The sequence below is a fragment of the Salmo salar genome, chromosome ssa16 (genome assembly GCF_905237065.1).
Source record: "Salmo salar chromosome ssa16, Ssal_v3.1, whole genome shotgun sequence".
In the NCBI taxonomy this organism is placed as follows: Eukaryota; Metazoa; Chordata; class Actinopteri; order Salmoniformes; family Salmonidae; genus Salmo; species Salmo salar.
In genome coordinates, this window is record NC_059457.1 from 38,245,375 (window position 1) to 38,260,826 (window position 15,452).

Here is a 15,452-nt window from a genome sequence, read left to right on the forward strand (position 1 = left end):
GAAGGGAATACTTAATGGCCTTCAGAACTGCCCCCTTACGTGTTGAAAACAGATGACACTGTGGACCTTCTGATCATAGTGTGCTACGAATCTCAGAAGTCTCACGCTAAACCTAATTACAATTGCTTTGAAATGCCTCATATGGTCTGTGCACCCTGAAGTTATACCTCCACTTTGGGATTGGGGAACATCATTTCCGTTGTGACTCAGAAGACATTAGCTGTAATAATACACTGTGTTGGGGATTAGGTTGTTCTTCCTGAATGTATATTACAAAACAGGGATGGCTGTTATGGTGGCCCACAATGGTTTATGAAGACTTACACATGTAACCGATAAAGGGCTTCATTGCCAAAATCTCAAACTATCCCTTTAAAGCTGTTACTGGGGGACCGGAGATGGCAGTAGACTTGAAGTTAGAGAGGCGGACCATGGTTCAAGCCCCGGGCCGGGCAACACAAAAATGGGAATGGACATGAACTGGCATTTGGAAGGCTGCTGGTCTCTGATCCCATGTAACATTTCCTGCCTTTGTGTCCTTGAGCAAGGCACTCACCCCCCCACAATTGCTCTCCATCCAGGGGGTGCTGTACTGCTGTTGACCCTGTGCCTCTCAATGTGTGTGTGTGGGTGTGTGTGTGTGTGTGTGTGTGTTTGTTTGTATCTAGGGGTGTTGGGAAAGGCAGAATTAACATTTAAGTTCTAACCAAGTTACAATAAAGTTGTATTCTATACTACTGTTGGGTCACAGATATTCCTTTGGGTCACAGTTTAGTCTAGAATGGTTAAACATTGGTTTTGTTTATTGGGTGGGTCACAAGACAATTGAAAAGGCTTTACATGGGTTACTCATATCCCCAAAATGGTCTGGGAACCATGCCTTAAACATTTAATTTTCCCACGCATTCTCCATAATGAAACTTTAATTTAAATTCCTTACATTTTAGGGAGGATCTTTCATATACTGTACTTTTATATGCCGATTATCACTATATGAAAAACTGAGCTGGCATGGGAGCTCCTTCTTCCTAAGAATTGGAGCAATTAGATAAAAAGAAAAGAGTAGTGCATGCCATTGGACCACATTGAGGTCATGTTTGACGAGATCATCAGACCATTACAGTTTGTACCAGAACTCTATAAACTAGGGAATGGGTGGGTTCCCTCTATGCCATCTGATAATGTAGCATTTAATTACAAAACAGAAAACAAAACAACAGCATTTACAATAGAGAAATGGTAGAATCAGAAAGCAGAAATAAGATGCATGCATATCAGAAAAACAATCACTTTTCAATAGCATTGTTATTGCCTGTTCGAGCAAACCTTTAATTCCATTCCCAATGTATTAAAAGGGTGCTTGGATCACAATATAAACATATCCCAAAGTTAAACCAGATGCTGGCCAAGTCAGGCCAGATGCTGGCCCAGTCAGGCCAGATGCTGACCCAGTCAGGCCAGATGCTGGCCCAGTCAGTCTAGGAGTGGTTCTCAGTCAGAGCAGGGAAAATAAGGACAATATTTCATATAGGAAAGTGAGTCAGTCAGTGGCCCTCTGTCGCTTACCTCACCCATCTCCTCTCCTCCAGAGTGGGCTCCTCAGGGACAGGAGATGGGGTGACTTGCTTTAATGCTCCACCGCCCCTCTTCACTGGTCTCCTCTCCCCTCCTCTGAGGATTGTCAGTTGGATGTCAGTCGCCAAGGCCATTGCACGCACAGAGGTTGCAGCATAGTAAAAGACGTCCATCACTCTAGCCCACCTGCTGCTCCTCTATGTGGGTAGTTAAGGTAGACAGTTCACTAAATTTCATAACCATGGCCATGATCTTCTTTAGGCAGTAAGGGATAGACGATGTGCATATAAGCTTGTCACGACAGCCCCTTGAGGCTTGAAATTACTCCATTGATAAATGCCTTTACTATTGTGTGTATTTTTAGACTGACAAAAGTCCTGTGTGGCTCAGTTGGTAGAGCGTGGTGTTTGCAACGCCAAGGTTGTGGGTTTGCTTCCCATGGCGGACCAGTATGGAGAAAAAAATGTATGAAATGCATGCATTCACTACTGTAAGTTGCTCTGGATAAGAGCGTCTACTAAAATGTAAAAAAATGTAAATGTCTAGAATCTAGTATGGCAATTACTGTGTATGTTTGTACTGTAAGTGATATTTTGTATGATAAAGAATTAATAACAGAGGGTAGGACAAAGCCTATCTGGAATTATGCACTAGACTAGAGAGACTATTCTGACTAGTATAACATGAATTTAATGACTGTCGAAGTCGCACCAGAAATGAAAGAGGCATCATGACAAATACTATAGTTTATGTTGAGATAAAATGGCAGTACAAAAATACAAAAATAAGTAGATACATTTGTCATTCAAATTTCACAGTAGGAACACAGGTACATGAAATTGAGTTCTATTTACAAGAAACTAGTGTAAATTGTTCAAAAACAGTATTTGTTTTAATAAAAAATCTCTTAAATCATCTAGAATAAATGGGTGTGCAGCACTATTCATTCACATCACAATAACCAATAGCTATTTGCAAATAGCTATATGCCCATTTGGTTCAAATGGCCACTAGTACTTAAACGTTGAACAGATACATTAGGCTGCACAGTCTGGGGATCCGGTGAGTTAACTTTGAGTAAATTAATGTAATTTGGCATTATCATGTTTTCAATTTGATAAGGCTAACAACATTTGTCAGATTTTTCAGTTACACAGGTGTATTCAACAACCCAAATGGCATTATATTGGACTCATATTACCCACAAACATACAAAATAAACAAAGCCAAGACTTCAACAGTGGAGGTATTGTAAAGGCTTGGAGTTGAACCAACAGTCTAATAAAATTGCTGCACACTGATCTAAACTGTTAATTTGAGTGATCAGTGGGAGGCTTATAAATTTGATTGGGCTCCAGCGTAAACAGTTTCGTACTCTGTGCAAGCAGAGTGAGAGGAGACATACTGTGCACTTTTGTTTTGGGTAAGTCTCTCATCACCTCCAAACAAACACCGAAATACAGACAGCAGTTACCCTGTTTTGCTTAGAGTGAATTGAAACCATATATATTGTCATCCTCTAAATGTGGTATCCAGTATCCAAACAAATTTAGTTTTTTTGTCATGCTGCTTTTAAAGGGACAAAGCACTTTATTTAGGGATATGAAAAATACACAAAAATAAAAACAACTTGCCAAAATAAAAGAATGGCAGTGGCCATTCAAATACATGTACCTTAAAACCAAATGCATGTGCCTTAAAACAAAATACAATAAATACAGCTGACCTATTGATATATGGATTTGTATACAGGGTCAAAACATAAATAGAACAGATTTGATACCTTCTTCAATAAATAGTAGCAGTATTTATTTACAATATACACATATTTTCCTATACTTAAAGCCCCCTACATATTTCTCCACAGTTTCATGAGCAAATCATCCTATTTAACATACATTGCATGCATCAACAAATACAGTATTGGTTTCCTTTTGGAAGAACAAACTGCTACTTCCAATGGGTTCCCCCACATCAAATGTATCATTGTTCTATGTACAGGGGGTAGGGATGGAGGGGATAAGTGATTGTAAAAAAAGTAGTCAACATAAATCAGAACTTGGTGAGTGAACATCGGGACAATGTTGGTTCACGTTTCGAAGGTGATCTCTTGGAAATCTTCATACCGGTTGGACTAAGCTAAGTCTAGTGCCAGGTGGACTGAAGAACCAGTTGGACCACACAAGAACTGTCCCTTTAGAGTGAATTCTCCTCACTGCCCTCCAAAGCCAGAGTGTTTCTTGGAACACCTGAGAGAGAGGACACAAGACAAAACACATCCAACACATGCCAAAATATCTAAAGTTCGAAAATCCATTCAATTTAGGTTGTTTATTAATTTATTGATTATACTTAGGCTATGTGTTGACAGATCAGGAACGGTGAAGGGGATTTACTAGAGCAGTTGCCATAGTGACGCACTCCTATGGAGCGCCCCAGGAAGCAGGTGGCTCTGCGGAGGTGGCAGGCGCTGGGGTAGGTGATGTTGTCGTTGCCACAGATAGGCACCTCGGACTTCAGCGGTATTGGGCAGGGGGTTGTGCGGCACATGACACAGTGGGCACTGTTAGTCTGATCTGTCACACAGGTGTGGGTACCTGGGCACACCACATTGGAGCAAGACTCTGGACAGAACATGAACATAGAGCATTAGTAATATAGTATCGCTACAAAGGAATACTGATTTGAATCCAAGAATGTGTGTAATATTGCTGCAGTAGCACAATTAGTATTTGAAATAACCAAACTGCTGACATGCAAGATAACTCTTGAAGTACAGGCGTGTCCTCACTTTTGCATTCTCCCTGGTACATGACCTCCAGATCAGGGTGTCCCTTACAGCGGGCCATCAGGAGGGCACACTCGTCACGATAGGAGTTCCCATCGCTGCCACACACAGCATGCTTTTTGGAGATGTTAGTGCAGTCGGGAGAGCACGCACACTGAGGACGTCCAGCCTTCAACGTACACACCTTCCCTGGGCCGCAGTTCACACCATCACAGGTCTCTGCAAAACATAGAGTAAAAAGTCAGTATTACTGTCGAAGCATTTACTCATCTTAAATGGTCTGTCATTAAGTGATCCATATCCACTGCTGCTTAAGATTCATTCTCAACAAAACAGAACAAATTGCTGAAAACTGTTGTCTTTAACCGCAGCATGATTTATCCAGAAAAACATTTACAATAAACGCATACTTTGTTTATGGTCATACACAAGGATGTCAAGTGTGTAAGAATGTGTCTGAGGTTGTGCCTGTTTCCATGACTGTAGGATCCCTGTAATGATGAAAGCAGGGCTAAGTCTTAGATGGATGGAAGGGTGTTTGAGCAGACCAACCAGTTCAAAGGCCTGTCACTTGGTTTTACAGGCTGAGAGATGTGGCAGGAGGAAACGCAGGATCAACTGACTTTAGTTGACTCTCCAAGGCCCAGCCAGGTCAATAGGAAGTCACCCAGTACTGTAACCCTAAAACAACACAGATAAACCATCGCCACCTTTCAACAGGCTTCTCAGGACCTGTTTGATCCTAATAGAGAGTGATATTCAGACCTGATCCTGTAAAAAGCAGGACTTTATTGCCTTTCTCTGCGAGCGCTTGCTTTAATATCCTGTTATTCTCCATCTCCAGAGAGGCCAACTCTGATACTTCTGGATTTCTCAAACGAGTATCAGATTTGTCCCCATTCCTCCCAGGGAAATCCAAGAAAATCCCTTTTTCTGTTATGTTTTTCTCCGGTTCACTGGCAGCTCGTTGCAATTCATATACGTTTTCACAAATCAATGCAGATTTAAATATAGGTCAGACATGGAGCACTAGTCAACACCCAGGAATGCTTTGAAGCACTGGAAATCAGTAGCCCCAATGGGGAGGATCAACTGTTGGGCCCAGTCTGACTCTGACAGGCAGTACTATGATAATAGACCAGCACTTCCCCACAGTATCACATGTACATTGATGCTGTAGTTTTGTTCTTTCAGTCTGCTTAATGATCCAGATAGTGCTCCACATTATGAGAAACAGACGTCTGGGCATGTGGCAAACATTTCTCCTGTGGTAAACAGGAATTCATTTTTTTATTCTCTGAGGGGAGGCAGCCAGGCCTGTGTCTCAGCCAGCATTGGGAAATAATTAATGCAGAGTGAATGAGAAGAGGGAGGAGGAGAAGGAGGAGGATTATTGTCCATTTATTTGATTATTTCGATTTTATTCAATTGCACTGCAACTTGCAGGGACATATTGGGGACCAGTTCCAAGGTGGGATGGACACACATCTCGATAGGGATATACAGTGCCTTCAGAATGTATTCATACCTCTTGACATTTTCCACATTTTGTTACTTTACAGCCTTATTCTAAAATTGATTAAATCGTTTTTTCCCTCATCAATCTACACATAATACCCCATAATGACAAAGCAAAAACAGTGTTCTAGGAATTTTTGCTAATTTATTACAAATACAAAACTGAAATATCACATTTTCATAAGTATTCAGACCCTTTACTCAGTACTTTATTGAAGCACCTTTGGCAGCGATTACAACACCGAGTCTTCTTGGGTATGACGCTACAAGCTTGGCACACCTGTATTTGGGGAGTTTCTCCCATTCTTCTCTGCAGATCCTCTGAAGCTCTGTCAGGTTGATGCACAGCTATTTTCAGCTCTCTCCAGAGATGTTCGATTGGGTTCAAGTCCGGACTCTGGCTATGTTACTCAAGGACATTCAGAGACTTGTCCCGAAGCCACTACTGCGTTGTTTTGGCTGTGTGCTTAGGGTCATTGTCCTGTTGAAAGGTGAACCTGCTCTGGATCTCTCTGTACCTTGCTCTGTTCATCTTTCCCTCAAACCTGACTACTCTCCCAGTCTCTGCCGCTGAAATACATCCCCACAGCATAATGCTGCCACCACCATGCTTCACCGTAGGGATGGTGCCAGGTTTCCTGCAGATGTGATGCTCGGCATTCAGGCCAAAGAGTTCAATCTTGGTTTCATCAGACCAGAGAATCTTGTTTCCCATGGTCTGAGTGTCTTTAGGTGCCTTTTGCCTTTTGTGCCTTTTACTGAGGAGTGGCTTCAGTCTGGCCACTCTACGATAAATGTCTGATTGGTGGTGCTGCAGAGATGGTTGTCCTTCTGGAAGGTTCTCCCATCTCCACAGAGGAACTCTAGAGCTCTGTCAGAGTGACCATCGGGTTCTTGGTCACCTCCCTGACCAAGGCCCTTCCCCCCCGATTGCTCAATTTGGCCGGGCGGCCAGCTCTAGGAAGAGTCTTGGTGGTTCCAAACTTCTTCCATTTAAGAATGATGGAGGCCACTGTGTTCTTGGGGACCTTCAATGCTGCAGACATTTTTTGGTACCCTTCCCCAGATCTGTGCCTCGACACAATCCTGTCTCGGAGCTCTACGGACAATTCCTTCGACCTCATGGCTTGGTTTTTGCTCTGACATGCACTGTCAACTGTGGGACCTAATATAAACAGGTGTGTGCCTTTCCAAATCATGCCCAATCAATTGAATTTACCACAGGTGGACTCAAATTATAGAAACATCTCAAGGATGATCAATGGAAACAGGATGCACTTGAGCCAAATTTCGAGTCTCATAGCAAAGGGTCTGAATACTTATGTAAATAAGATATTTCTGTTTTTTTTGTTTTTTTTTAAATAAATTTGCTAAACTTTCTACAAACCTATTCTCGCTTTGTCATTATGGGGTATTGTGTGTAGATTACTGAGATGTTTACTTATTTAGTCCATTTTAGAATAAGGCTGTAACGTAACAAAAAGTAGAAAAAGTTTAGGGGTCTGAATACTTTCCGAAGGCATTGTACGAATGTAGCTAAATTATTGAAGTGTATAGCTTGTCTTTTACAACTTGTCTTGTTACTTTTGTCATTCTAGATCACTTGAGGTTATCCACTTATCATTTAAGCACATACTTGATGAGAACATTTCATTATTTACTTTTGCTGCCATCGTACAATTATGCTTGTTAATTCAACTAGTTGGTTTATACCTTTTTGTAATCAACAGCATGCTGGAATAGCCTTTATATCCCTTAAAATAAGACTGCTCCATAGAAGTGAAAACATGATCGATCATACAGTAGTTAGCAGGAATGCTACTACATTTTGAAACTAGAATTATATTGCTATTTGGTACATGCTGGCTTCAGCCTTGCTGACACTAATCATCCTCACACGGTTTAAAATAATCCACTACCCTGGCAAGAGATCACATGGACTTGTTAATAAAGTGCCACCGCAACCTTAGTTTATAAAAACAGGAATATATCCTTGAGTGAACCTGAATACCCATGGTGAAGGCTTCCAATAGTGGAAGCCACTCAAAACAGCTGGACAGAGTTAGATGGAATGACTGGCCGAGATCCACATTTCACAAAATTTAGAAACCTCTGGAAACTAACTTAACTTGGAAATTCCATATGGATCAAAGTTATCCCAAGAAGAAGACAGGTGGTCTAGTTATAGTCAAATGAGCTGCCATTTGGAACTATGATCAAAATGTGACCCCTTAACGTCTTTGCTTCATTCATTGCCAGTTATGAGGGGACCATATGGAGAACCTAAAACCATCTAACTTGTCTGAGGCACCTTTGGTACACTTCCAGCGATGGTGGTTTACCATAACAAGAGTCAAGAAATCAGCATCTATTTCTGTTAGTCAAATGGTTTGAGAAATAGCAAAACACCCGTATTAATGATAGAGATATGATACTGTAATTTTGTTAGTTGGTTCACAGCAAGTAATTCTGCAAGTTCTACTGCGTTGTTACCTTTGCAGGGTTTGCAGGACACGATTCCCAGGAAGCCCAGCAGGCTGACCTCATTGATAGGCAGACTAGTGTTGGACCAGGCCGTGTCCAGACGGCCTCCGGAGCAGCATTCCTCCCTGCTGACCCCACGCATCAGCACCATGTCACAGCGCTGCTCTTGGCTCTGCTGCAGCCAACACATCCCCGCTGAACACACCACAACAAACACAACAACGCATAGTTGGAGTTTTTCTACATAATTGATATACATGATTGACATATTTAAAGTAGATATACTTTGATGGATACAATGGCCTACTGGAAATACAAATAGTCCTCTTCAGAGCCATAATATAGATTTATAGCTCTGGCCCACTTGTACAATAGCCAGGACTCTGTTTACTTTACATCAAACTGGGCTGAATGGACCAGACCAGTCCGTAGCCAGACCTGGCTGACCTCTCTGTCCACACGCAATACACTTTAGCAGCATCTAATCCACCAATTCATACAGGAGAATAGAGAGACCTTTTGCACAATCGTGGAGTTTTGTTTAAAGGTTTTAGGACGCATCACTGCCACAACCCATAAACGCTCACATATTACTTTGTAATATATAAGGTATTCTAACGTACCTAAATGAGAGAATAAGGTTACTTTGGAATAAACATGCAGTTCTGCATACTAATGCCAACCAGTGATTAAGTAACTGTTTGCACGTAATACATATGTTATTACGCCGTAGTAACACAATGCGCACCTGCACTATGTAATTCTCAGTATCAAGCCAGCAAAACTATGGTTTAACTTAGTTAATGGTCATTATTCACAAATCCTGTCAATCAAGTACTTTCGAATGTTTTAAGCGTTTTAAATTAAGATATCAAGCTAGACTTCTTAAAGCAAAACTTGGTTACATAATTATTTCATAATTAGTTTACATATCAAACCGCAATTTTTGATAAATAAAATAAAATTATACTTTACTCACCATTTACAGTATATCTTCCAAACATTTGACTCAAAGCAACTGTCACAGCGAAAAGAGCAATCAAAAAGCCCATGGTGATAAAAAATTAAAAATAATTGTAAAATAAAACTTTGGGCAAAACTTTTCCAAATGTTTTCAAATAATGTTAACTTCGCAATGAAGTTCGCAGAGTTCTCTCACGTGAATGAATGTGTTGTAAATGAAGGTCGTTCCCCTCTATATAAATATTTTGCCCAGACGAAATTATGCTGCTGGGATGGGCGATGCTCTCAGCCAGTTATAATGCTGGAACAGGGCTGGAACGGACAGTGTTCTACGTGTTCTACGTTCGGACTCAATTTCCAGACAAGAGACGTCCCCTCACCAGAGTGCAACAAACGCAACTGGACCATGCGTCTTCTGATTACGGTGGTATTGTGAACGTAGAGTAGGCCTAGCATATTTCGAAATGGTTTTACATCATTTAAAATTATTATATGCGAATAGATAATAACAATGTTTTCATTCAAATATTTCAAATAATGTAGAACCACTTCAGAACTTTTCAGTCCATATCATATAGCTTTCAATTGTATTACAAGGAAATAATTATCTCTCTAGACAATGTTGGCTATAATCAAAAAGAACAATATCACAATTCTGTTTTTTTTATTTTTGATCTTTTAACTGATAACAGGATATATGACTTGCAGCTTTGATTATAGCCTAGATTGTTTTAAATCTGTAGTGACCATAGTGACTTATAAATCATATTTTCTTTAAACTTGTCTGGCTCTGTTGTCTAGGTGCTGTCTGGTTTAGGTTGCATGTCCTCTCCTCCTAATTGAAATCCACAGAGTGTGAGATGTGATTATGGGAGACTGTTGCTGTATAAGTACATTGTGCTTTGGGGATGTGTGTTAGACTTTTCTTATGGATTAATTAACAAAAAATAAAGAACAGTTCAAGAATTCAAAACATCAATCATTCTTAATTTCCCTCAGTGCAGACATGCCTAATTTCCTCAACTATACACACTATTATTGCAATGTAGATGAACCTTAACAATATGCTAAGTTAATCCATATCATCAACTAAGATATGAAGTAAGATACATCCAGCCTATAGACAGTCTCAATACCACTAAGCTAGATGTGGTTAGATAAATACCAACATTTTCAATTTTTATGAGAGGACACATTAAAGCTAATAAGTGATAAAATACATTTGTGGCCCCAAGTCAGTCTCCACCAACACAGAGAAGCAGAAGCAGATGCAAAGCATCAGTGAGAGCGATGGCAGGTGATTGTGATGGTTAGGAGGCACTCATTTCACTGATAGAACCCCTACGTGAGAATGACAGAGTGAGCCTGAGTGTTATTTCATCTACATGTAGACCTCCATCTATCTTTCATCCCCTTTCTTTCTCTTGTCCCCTATCACCGCCTCTCTTCTGTGGAGTATGATATTGCTTGGGAGCCAAAATTGTGCCAATCTTCCCATCTGTCTGTCTCCGGCTTGTAGTCCCTTTGGTGGTGGAGAAAATGAAAGTAGCATATGCTGTTTCTGTAAGTCGTGGTGAATGATGTTGCCTTCTGTTGCTGTACAGAGATCCCCAGGGCACAGCTGGAATGCTGACCCTGCAGAGTGGTGCAGTGGGTGGGCTGGAGAACTGGGTCACTGCAGCAGCTCACATGGTTTGGATCATTGGGCCACGCAGATGAATAGGCTACGGTTTGGCAACCCAGACTAGCCACTTCTTATCTCTATTATTTATGTATCTATGGCAATGCAATACTGTTATGACCTTTCAAGTTGGAGAAATGTTGTAAAACGACATGACTATGAAGCATGTGTAGAATCTAGGGTTTTCTAAAAGTTATATGACTATAGTTTAAGGACATATTCTATCAATCATAATTCTGTTTGTATTTGTCTGTCTTTCTCTGTTTAATGTGCCACTGTATCATTGCTGTGACTATACATTTGGTCCAGAAAAATATAATTTACCAGTGCTGCCATCAACTGGTGAGTGTTAACATCACATCCACATAAGGGAAGGCTGAATAAAAATGTTTTTATAATTATTAGCATAATCCAATAATTCGTTCACACAGCCTCAGAAACAATAATCACTTGTGATAGTGACATGACAGGGCCCATGTCATGACAGGGCCCATCTCCCCCTAATAAACAACGTTTGAAATATGTCCTACCCTTTTGTGGCTTTGAGACACTGAATAATCACAGAGTGAAATTTTAACCTCAATGGTCCTGTGGTCATAGACAGAAGTTTGCATTGAGGTCAACTCACTGAAACCGTCCTGTTTCTACAAGAAACTACACATTTTGTAAATCTTTTTTTTTTTTTTACCATAACCAACCTTAGTAGCAGGCAGCCTTATAGATTTCTGCATTGTGAATGTCTATGTTTGGAGCATAGATAATGTAAACAAGATGGAGGCGTTTCTGACAGCCAACACTTCTTCATAGGCAATCGATGACACCGGTAAAGGAGCATACAAGGTACAGTTGACCTCTTTCAACATACAGACAATATACCCCATACCTGAAAATGTAATGCAAAATGACAGGACAGGAAATGAATGTAGCGTTAGCTAACTTAATAGCTTACTAAGAGATAGCGAAATACTAATACTGTAACATTGGTTGGTTTGTGGATGCGACTGCAGTAGATAAGATAGCTAGCTGGCAAGCAGGCTCGTTGAGGAGATGTTTATTGCACAAGAGTCGGCTGCTACAATGAGTCTTCTCAGAATTGTTATTGTTCATTTATATGTGTGCCCTTATAGCAAAACAATAAACGTTATCTAGCTAACGTTTGCTAGCCTTGCTGTTTCAATATGCTTTGTGTTGTAGCTAGCCGACTAAACTCAACGATTTACGATGGAGTTGAGCGGCAACCAGTGTGGGCGGACTGGTGCTCCGACGTCACATCTACAATGAAGATTTTACTCCAAACTATTGATTTCAACACCCAAAGAATAGCCAGCAATTACACAGAACAATGTCGTGTGTAATTGTGGGCTATTCTTTGGGTGCTGAAATCACTAGTTTGGGATAAAAACTAGATTGTTTGAGACGCGGAAACTCCAATTTTAACTGTTGTCGCCGCTCAAATCGTGAAATTGAGTTTAATCAGCTATGTTGTAGCTAGTCACGACAGACAAAGACCGCTGGTTTGCACTTTCTGACCTCACTCACTGACACTGATTATGCTATTCATGGCCTGCTATGTTGTTGAGTGGATGTGATGTTCATAAAAATATTCAGCATTGTTTGTTGTAATGATAGGAGCTAGTTAACTAGTATTTAAATGTATACCGTTATGATAGCACATCCTCATCATTGGTCGTGTGTATTGACATGGTAGTATCGTAGTGTGGATAGACATGGTGGTGTACAAGTGCATTTGCACTTTCCATGCATTTCAGTCTCGTGAATTTCATCAAAATGCTTTTGCATGTGATTGTGCATTTGTATTGCAGATCTGAGGATCCCTACAATGATTCATTGAAACTGGACAGACAGTTGTGCAGGCTTGGCAAGTACCCAGGATTTATTCAGAACATGGATGGAAGTAGAACATTCGATTATCCAAGCTTTGTAAAAGACCTCATTGAAAATCTATCATGTACACCACATTCACAATTCATTATTACACTTGAATAATAGCAATTATGCAAACAGAACGTAATTACATGGTTTGCCCAAAACATGATGACATTAACCAACAACCAAAGCACACATCACAGCAGTTTCCAGGTGTCACAAGGACATGGCTAAGAAGGATGAAATAAGCCTGTATCATCTGAGAACATAGACAGAGAACCAAACATTCCCTCTTATCAGAGCCAAACTCTGTAGACCTGTAATATTGGACACCAAGTCCACTCACCTCTCTGGTCAACATACTCAAGCAGTGCTACATTGTCAGCAGGTTAAGGAGAACCTTCTGTTGCATTTCTGCAGTTGCAGCATCCCACATTTCAATACATTAGTCTGCATTCGTATTCAGTGTTGGAGTATTGTCCGACCCAGGATATCCAGGAACATACAATTCATAAGTATTAAAAACAGTCACATCGCTGAAAGGGGCAACCATGAGAGACGGGGACTTCCATGAACACATGGACTATTTGGAGAATCACCTGACCATGGACACCTTCATCCATCGCATCGACTCCACAGAAGTAATCTACGAGCCGCGGAGGAAGAGGGCCAAGCTGATTGGGAGGTACCTGATGGGAGACCTGCTGGGAGAGGGCTCCTATGGGAAGGTGAAGGAGATGCTGGACTCTGAGACACTCTGTAGGAGGGCTGTCAAGATCCTGAAGAAGAAGAAACTGAGACGCATCCCAAACGGGGAGCAAAATGTCAAAAAGTATGTGAGACGCTTTGCAACGGTCTTCACAGTAATTTTTGTGTTGATAGATGCCTAATAGACTAGTTGTGTTTTTTTGGTGTGTGAATGTGCTTCTAATCAGTGCATGTACCTCAGGCGTTACTGTGCCTTTTAAGAATCACTGAGAGTAATATTAACCACTATTAATTGAAGTGATTAAGTTGAGCTTTTTAAGAGTAATTATGGTTTTCTCACTAAATCCTGCCTTTAAAAGGTCAGAAGATAAAACAACTTTGAGGTTATTCAAATTACTTTGGCCCTCTGTGTTTTTTGTTGTTGTTATCGGTGCTGATGAAACTGCAAAGTTATTCCGTAGTGAAATTAATTCCGTTTTCCCAATGCCATATATCTAAACAGTTGAGAAAAAACTTTTCCTTACAGAGAGATTCAGCTGTTAAGAAGATTGAGGCACAATAATATTATCCAGTTGGTCGAAGTTTTGTATAATGAGGAGAAGCAAAAGATATATCCTTTAAAAATGATGAATGTGTTTTTATTCTTTAGCAGGAGTCTATCTAAACCATAGTCTCACTAGTTGTACAAATTGTACTAACGAAGCCTTCAAAGCACTGCATAAGATTTTGTCCAAGCATAATAATGTGTGGAAAGTGGGATAAGCTAGTCTATTTTGGGGCTTCTTTTCTCACAGTTAGGGAATTATTGTTTTCCCATGGAACAGTAGAGTACGCTATGCAGATCAACTGTAAAGACAAGTGTGCACTGTCCTTCAAATGAGTTTGAATGCACCAATAGTCACTTTCACCGGAAATGTCATCATGCTGTAATTCAGCGGTATGACCACACGAGGTCTCTGTTGGCCTGTTGGGGGAATACGCAACATGAAGCTCAGTATTAGATGGACTAACTAACTTCACAAGGCCTTTACCTTCTGCTCTCTTCCTCCCCCCAACTCACTCACTCTTTGATTCTAATAATCTCTGGCTTGTCCTTAGAAGTCTGCCGCACTACACCACATAAAACACTCATTACCCTTTGTGTCTGACATTAAAAGGGTCTCCCCAATTGATTTAGTACAGTTAAGACCATGAATGATTCAGCAAATGTTCAGTCAGGTAAAAAAAATAAAATCCCAATTTACATTTTAGACTACGTAATTGTTGAGGTGAGAACATATTATAAGAAGTTATGACATGGTTTTCATTTTAGTTGCTGAGTCATACTAGCTAGATTGACTTGATGGAATCTCTCCGCTTAGACTAGTGACACGTGTTTGTGAACGCTCTGTGTTTATAATTTAGTGTGAAGGGGTCTGTTCTGTTCATCCGCGGCATGCTCTGTTGGAACATTGTGGCTCACAGGTCACTTTGCATTGCGGCTGTAAAAGAGCAGTGATGAAAAACGTGACTGAGTTATTTGTGTGGAACACATATGTTAAGGGCATGAGAGCTCTGGCTTCTGCTTTAAAAAAAACTCAGAGAATAGTTGCAAACTGAACATCACAGTTTCTAAAAGCAACACTGAACCATATGTTTTTGTTACCTGTCTTTTTTGCACAGAGCCAGAAGTGTGAATACGTAGAATTCTACCTTTAAAAACATAAATCATTTGCCTCTCAAAAATGTTCTTTCCGCCCGCCCGCCCGCCCACCCCCTGTCTGCTCCTACGTCAGATGGGCCCAGCAGTGGTGAGTGCTCCTTCAGCCTCGTCTGACTGCAGCCCAGCTGCATCATCTATTCACTCAA

The 15,452-nt window shown here is 40.6% G+C and overlaps 2 protein-coding genes across 4 annotated transcripts in view; one reads left to right on the plus strand and one right to left on the minus strand.

The window, feature by feature from the left end:
* Positions 1-2,306: 2,306 nt before the first annotated feature.
* On the minus strand, positions 2,307-9,629 carry LOC106573607 (follistatin-related protein 3). 2 transcript variants are annotated; one of them, XM_014148798.2, is made up of 5 exons: positions 9,345-9,629; positions 8,375-8,560; positions 4,367-4,582; positions 3,972-4,199; positions 2,307-3,824 (listed from the first exon to the last, which is right to left on the minus strand). In XM_014148798.2, exons 1-5 carry the CDS (start codon positions 9,415-9,417, stop codon positions 3,772-3,774), a joined length of 756 nt encoding a protein of 251 aa, XP_014004273.1. In that variant the 5' UTR covers positions 9,418-9,629; the 3' UTR covers positions 2,307-3,771. The 2 variants fall into 2 exon arrangements, with proteins under 2 accessions (XP_014004273.1, XP_014004274.1); XM_014148799.2 differs by having other exon boundaries at positions 3,928-4,199.
* Positions 9,630-11,556: 1,927 nt separating this feature from the next.
* Positions 11,557-15,452, plus strand: part of LOC106573605 (serine/threonine-protein kinase STK11) — a 41,972-nt gene continuing 38,076 nt past the window's right edge. The window contains exons 1-3 of one of the 2 annotated variants that reach the window (XM_014148796.2): positions 11,557-11,849; positions 12,833-13,728; positions 14,131-14,214. In XM_014148796.2, the coding sequence (XP_014004271.1) occupies positions 13,448-13,728; positions 14,131-14,214 (365 nt within the window). In that variant the 5' untranslated portion in view covers positions 11,557-11,849; positions 12,833-13,447. The remainder of the gene's footprint in view (positions 11,850-12,832; positions 13,729-14,130; positions 14,215-15,452) is intronic. The other variant, XM_014148797.2, reaches the window with a different exon arrangement.

Excerpts from the sequence above, each read along its gene's own strand:
- LOC106573607 (XM_014148798.2), bottom strand. The coding sequence starts at position 9,417 with ATGGGCTTTTTGATTGCTCTTTTCGCTGTGACAGTTGCTTTGAGTCAA. Across the intron at positions 8,561-9,344 it reads TGGAAGATATACTGTAAATG|CGGGGATGTGTTGGCTGCAG; the intron begins GTGAGTAAAGTA and ends TGGTGTGTTCAG. Across the intron at positions 3,825-3,971 it reads TCACTATGGCAACTGCTCTA|GTGTTCCAAGAAACACTCTG; the intron begins GTAAATCCCCTT and ends CCTCTCTCTCAG.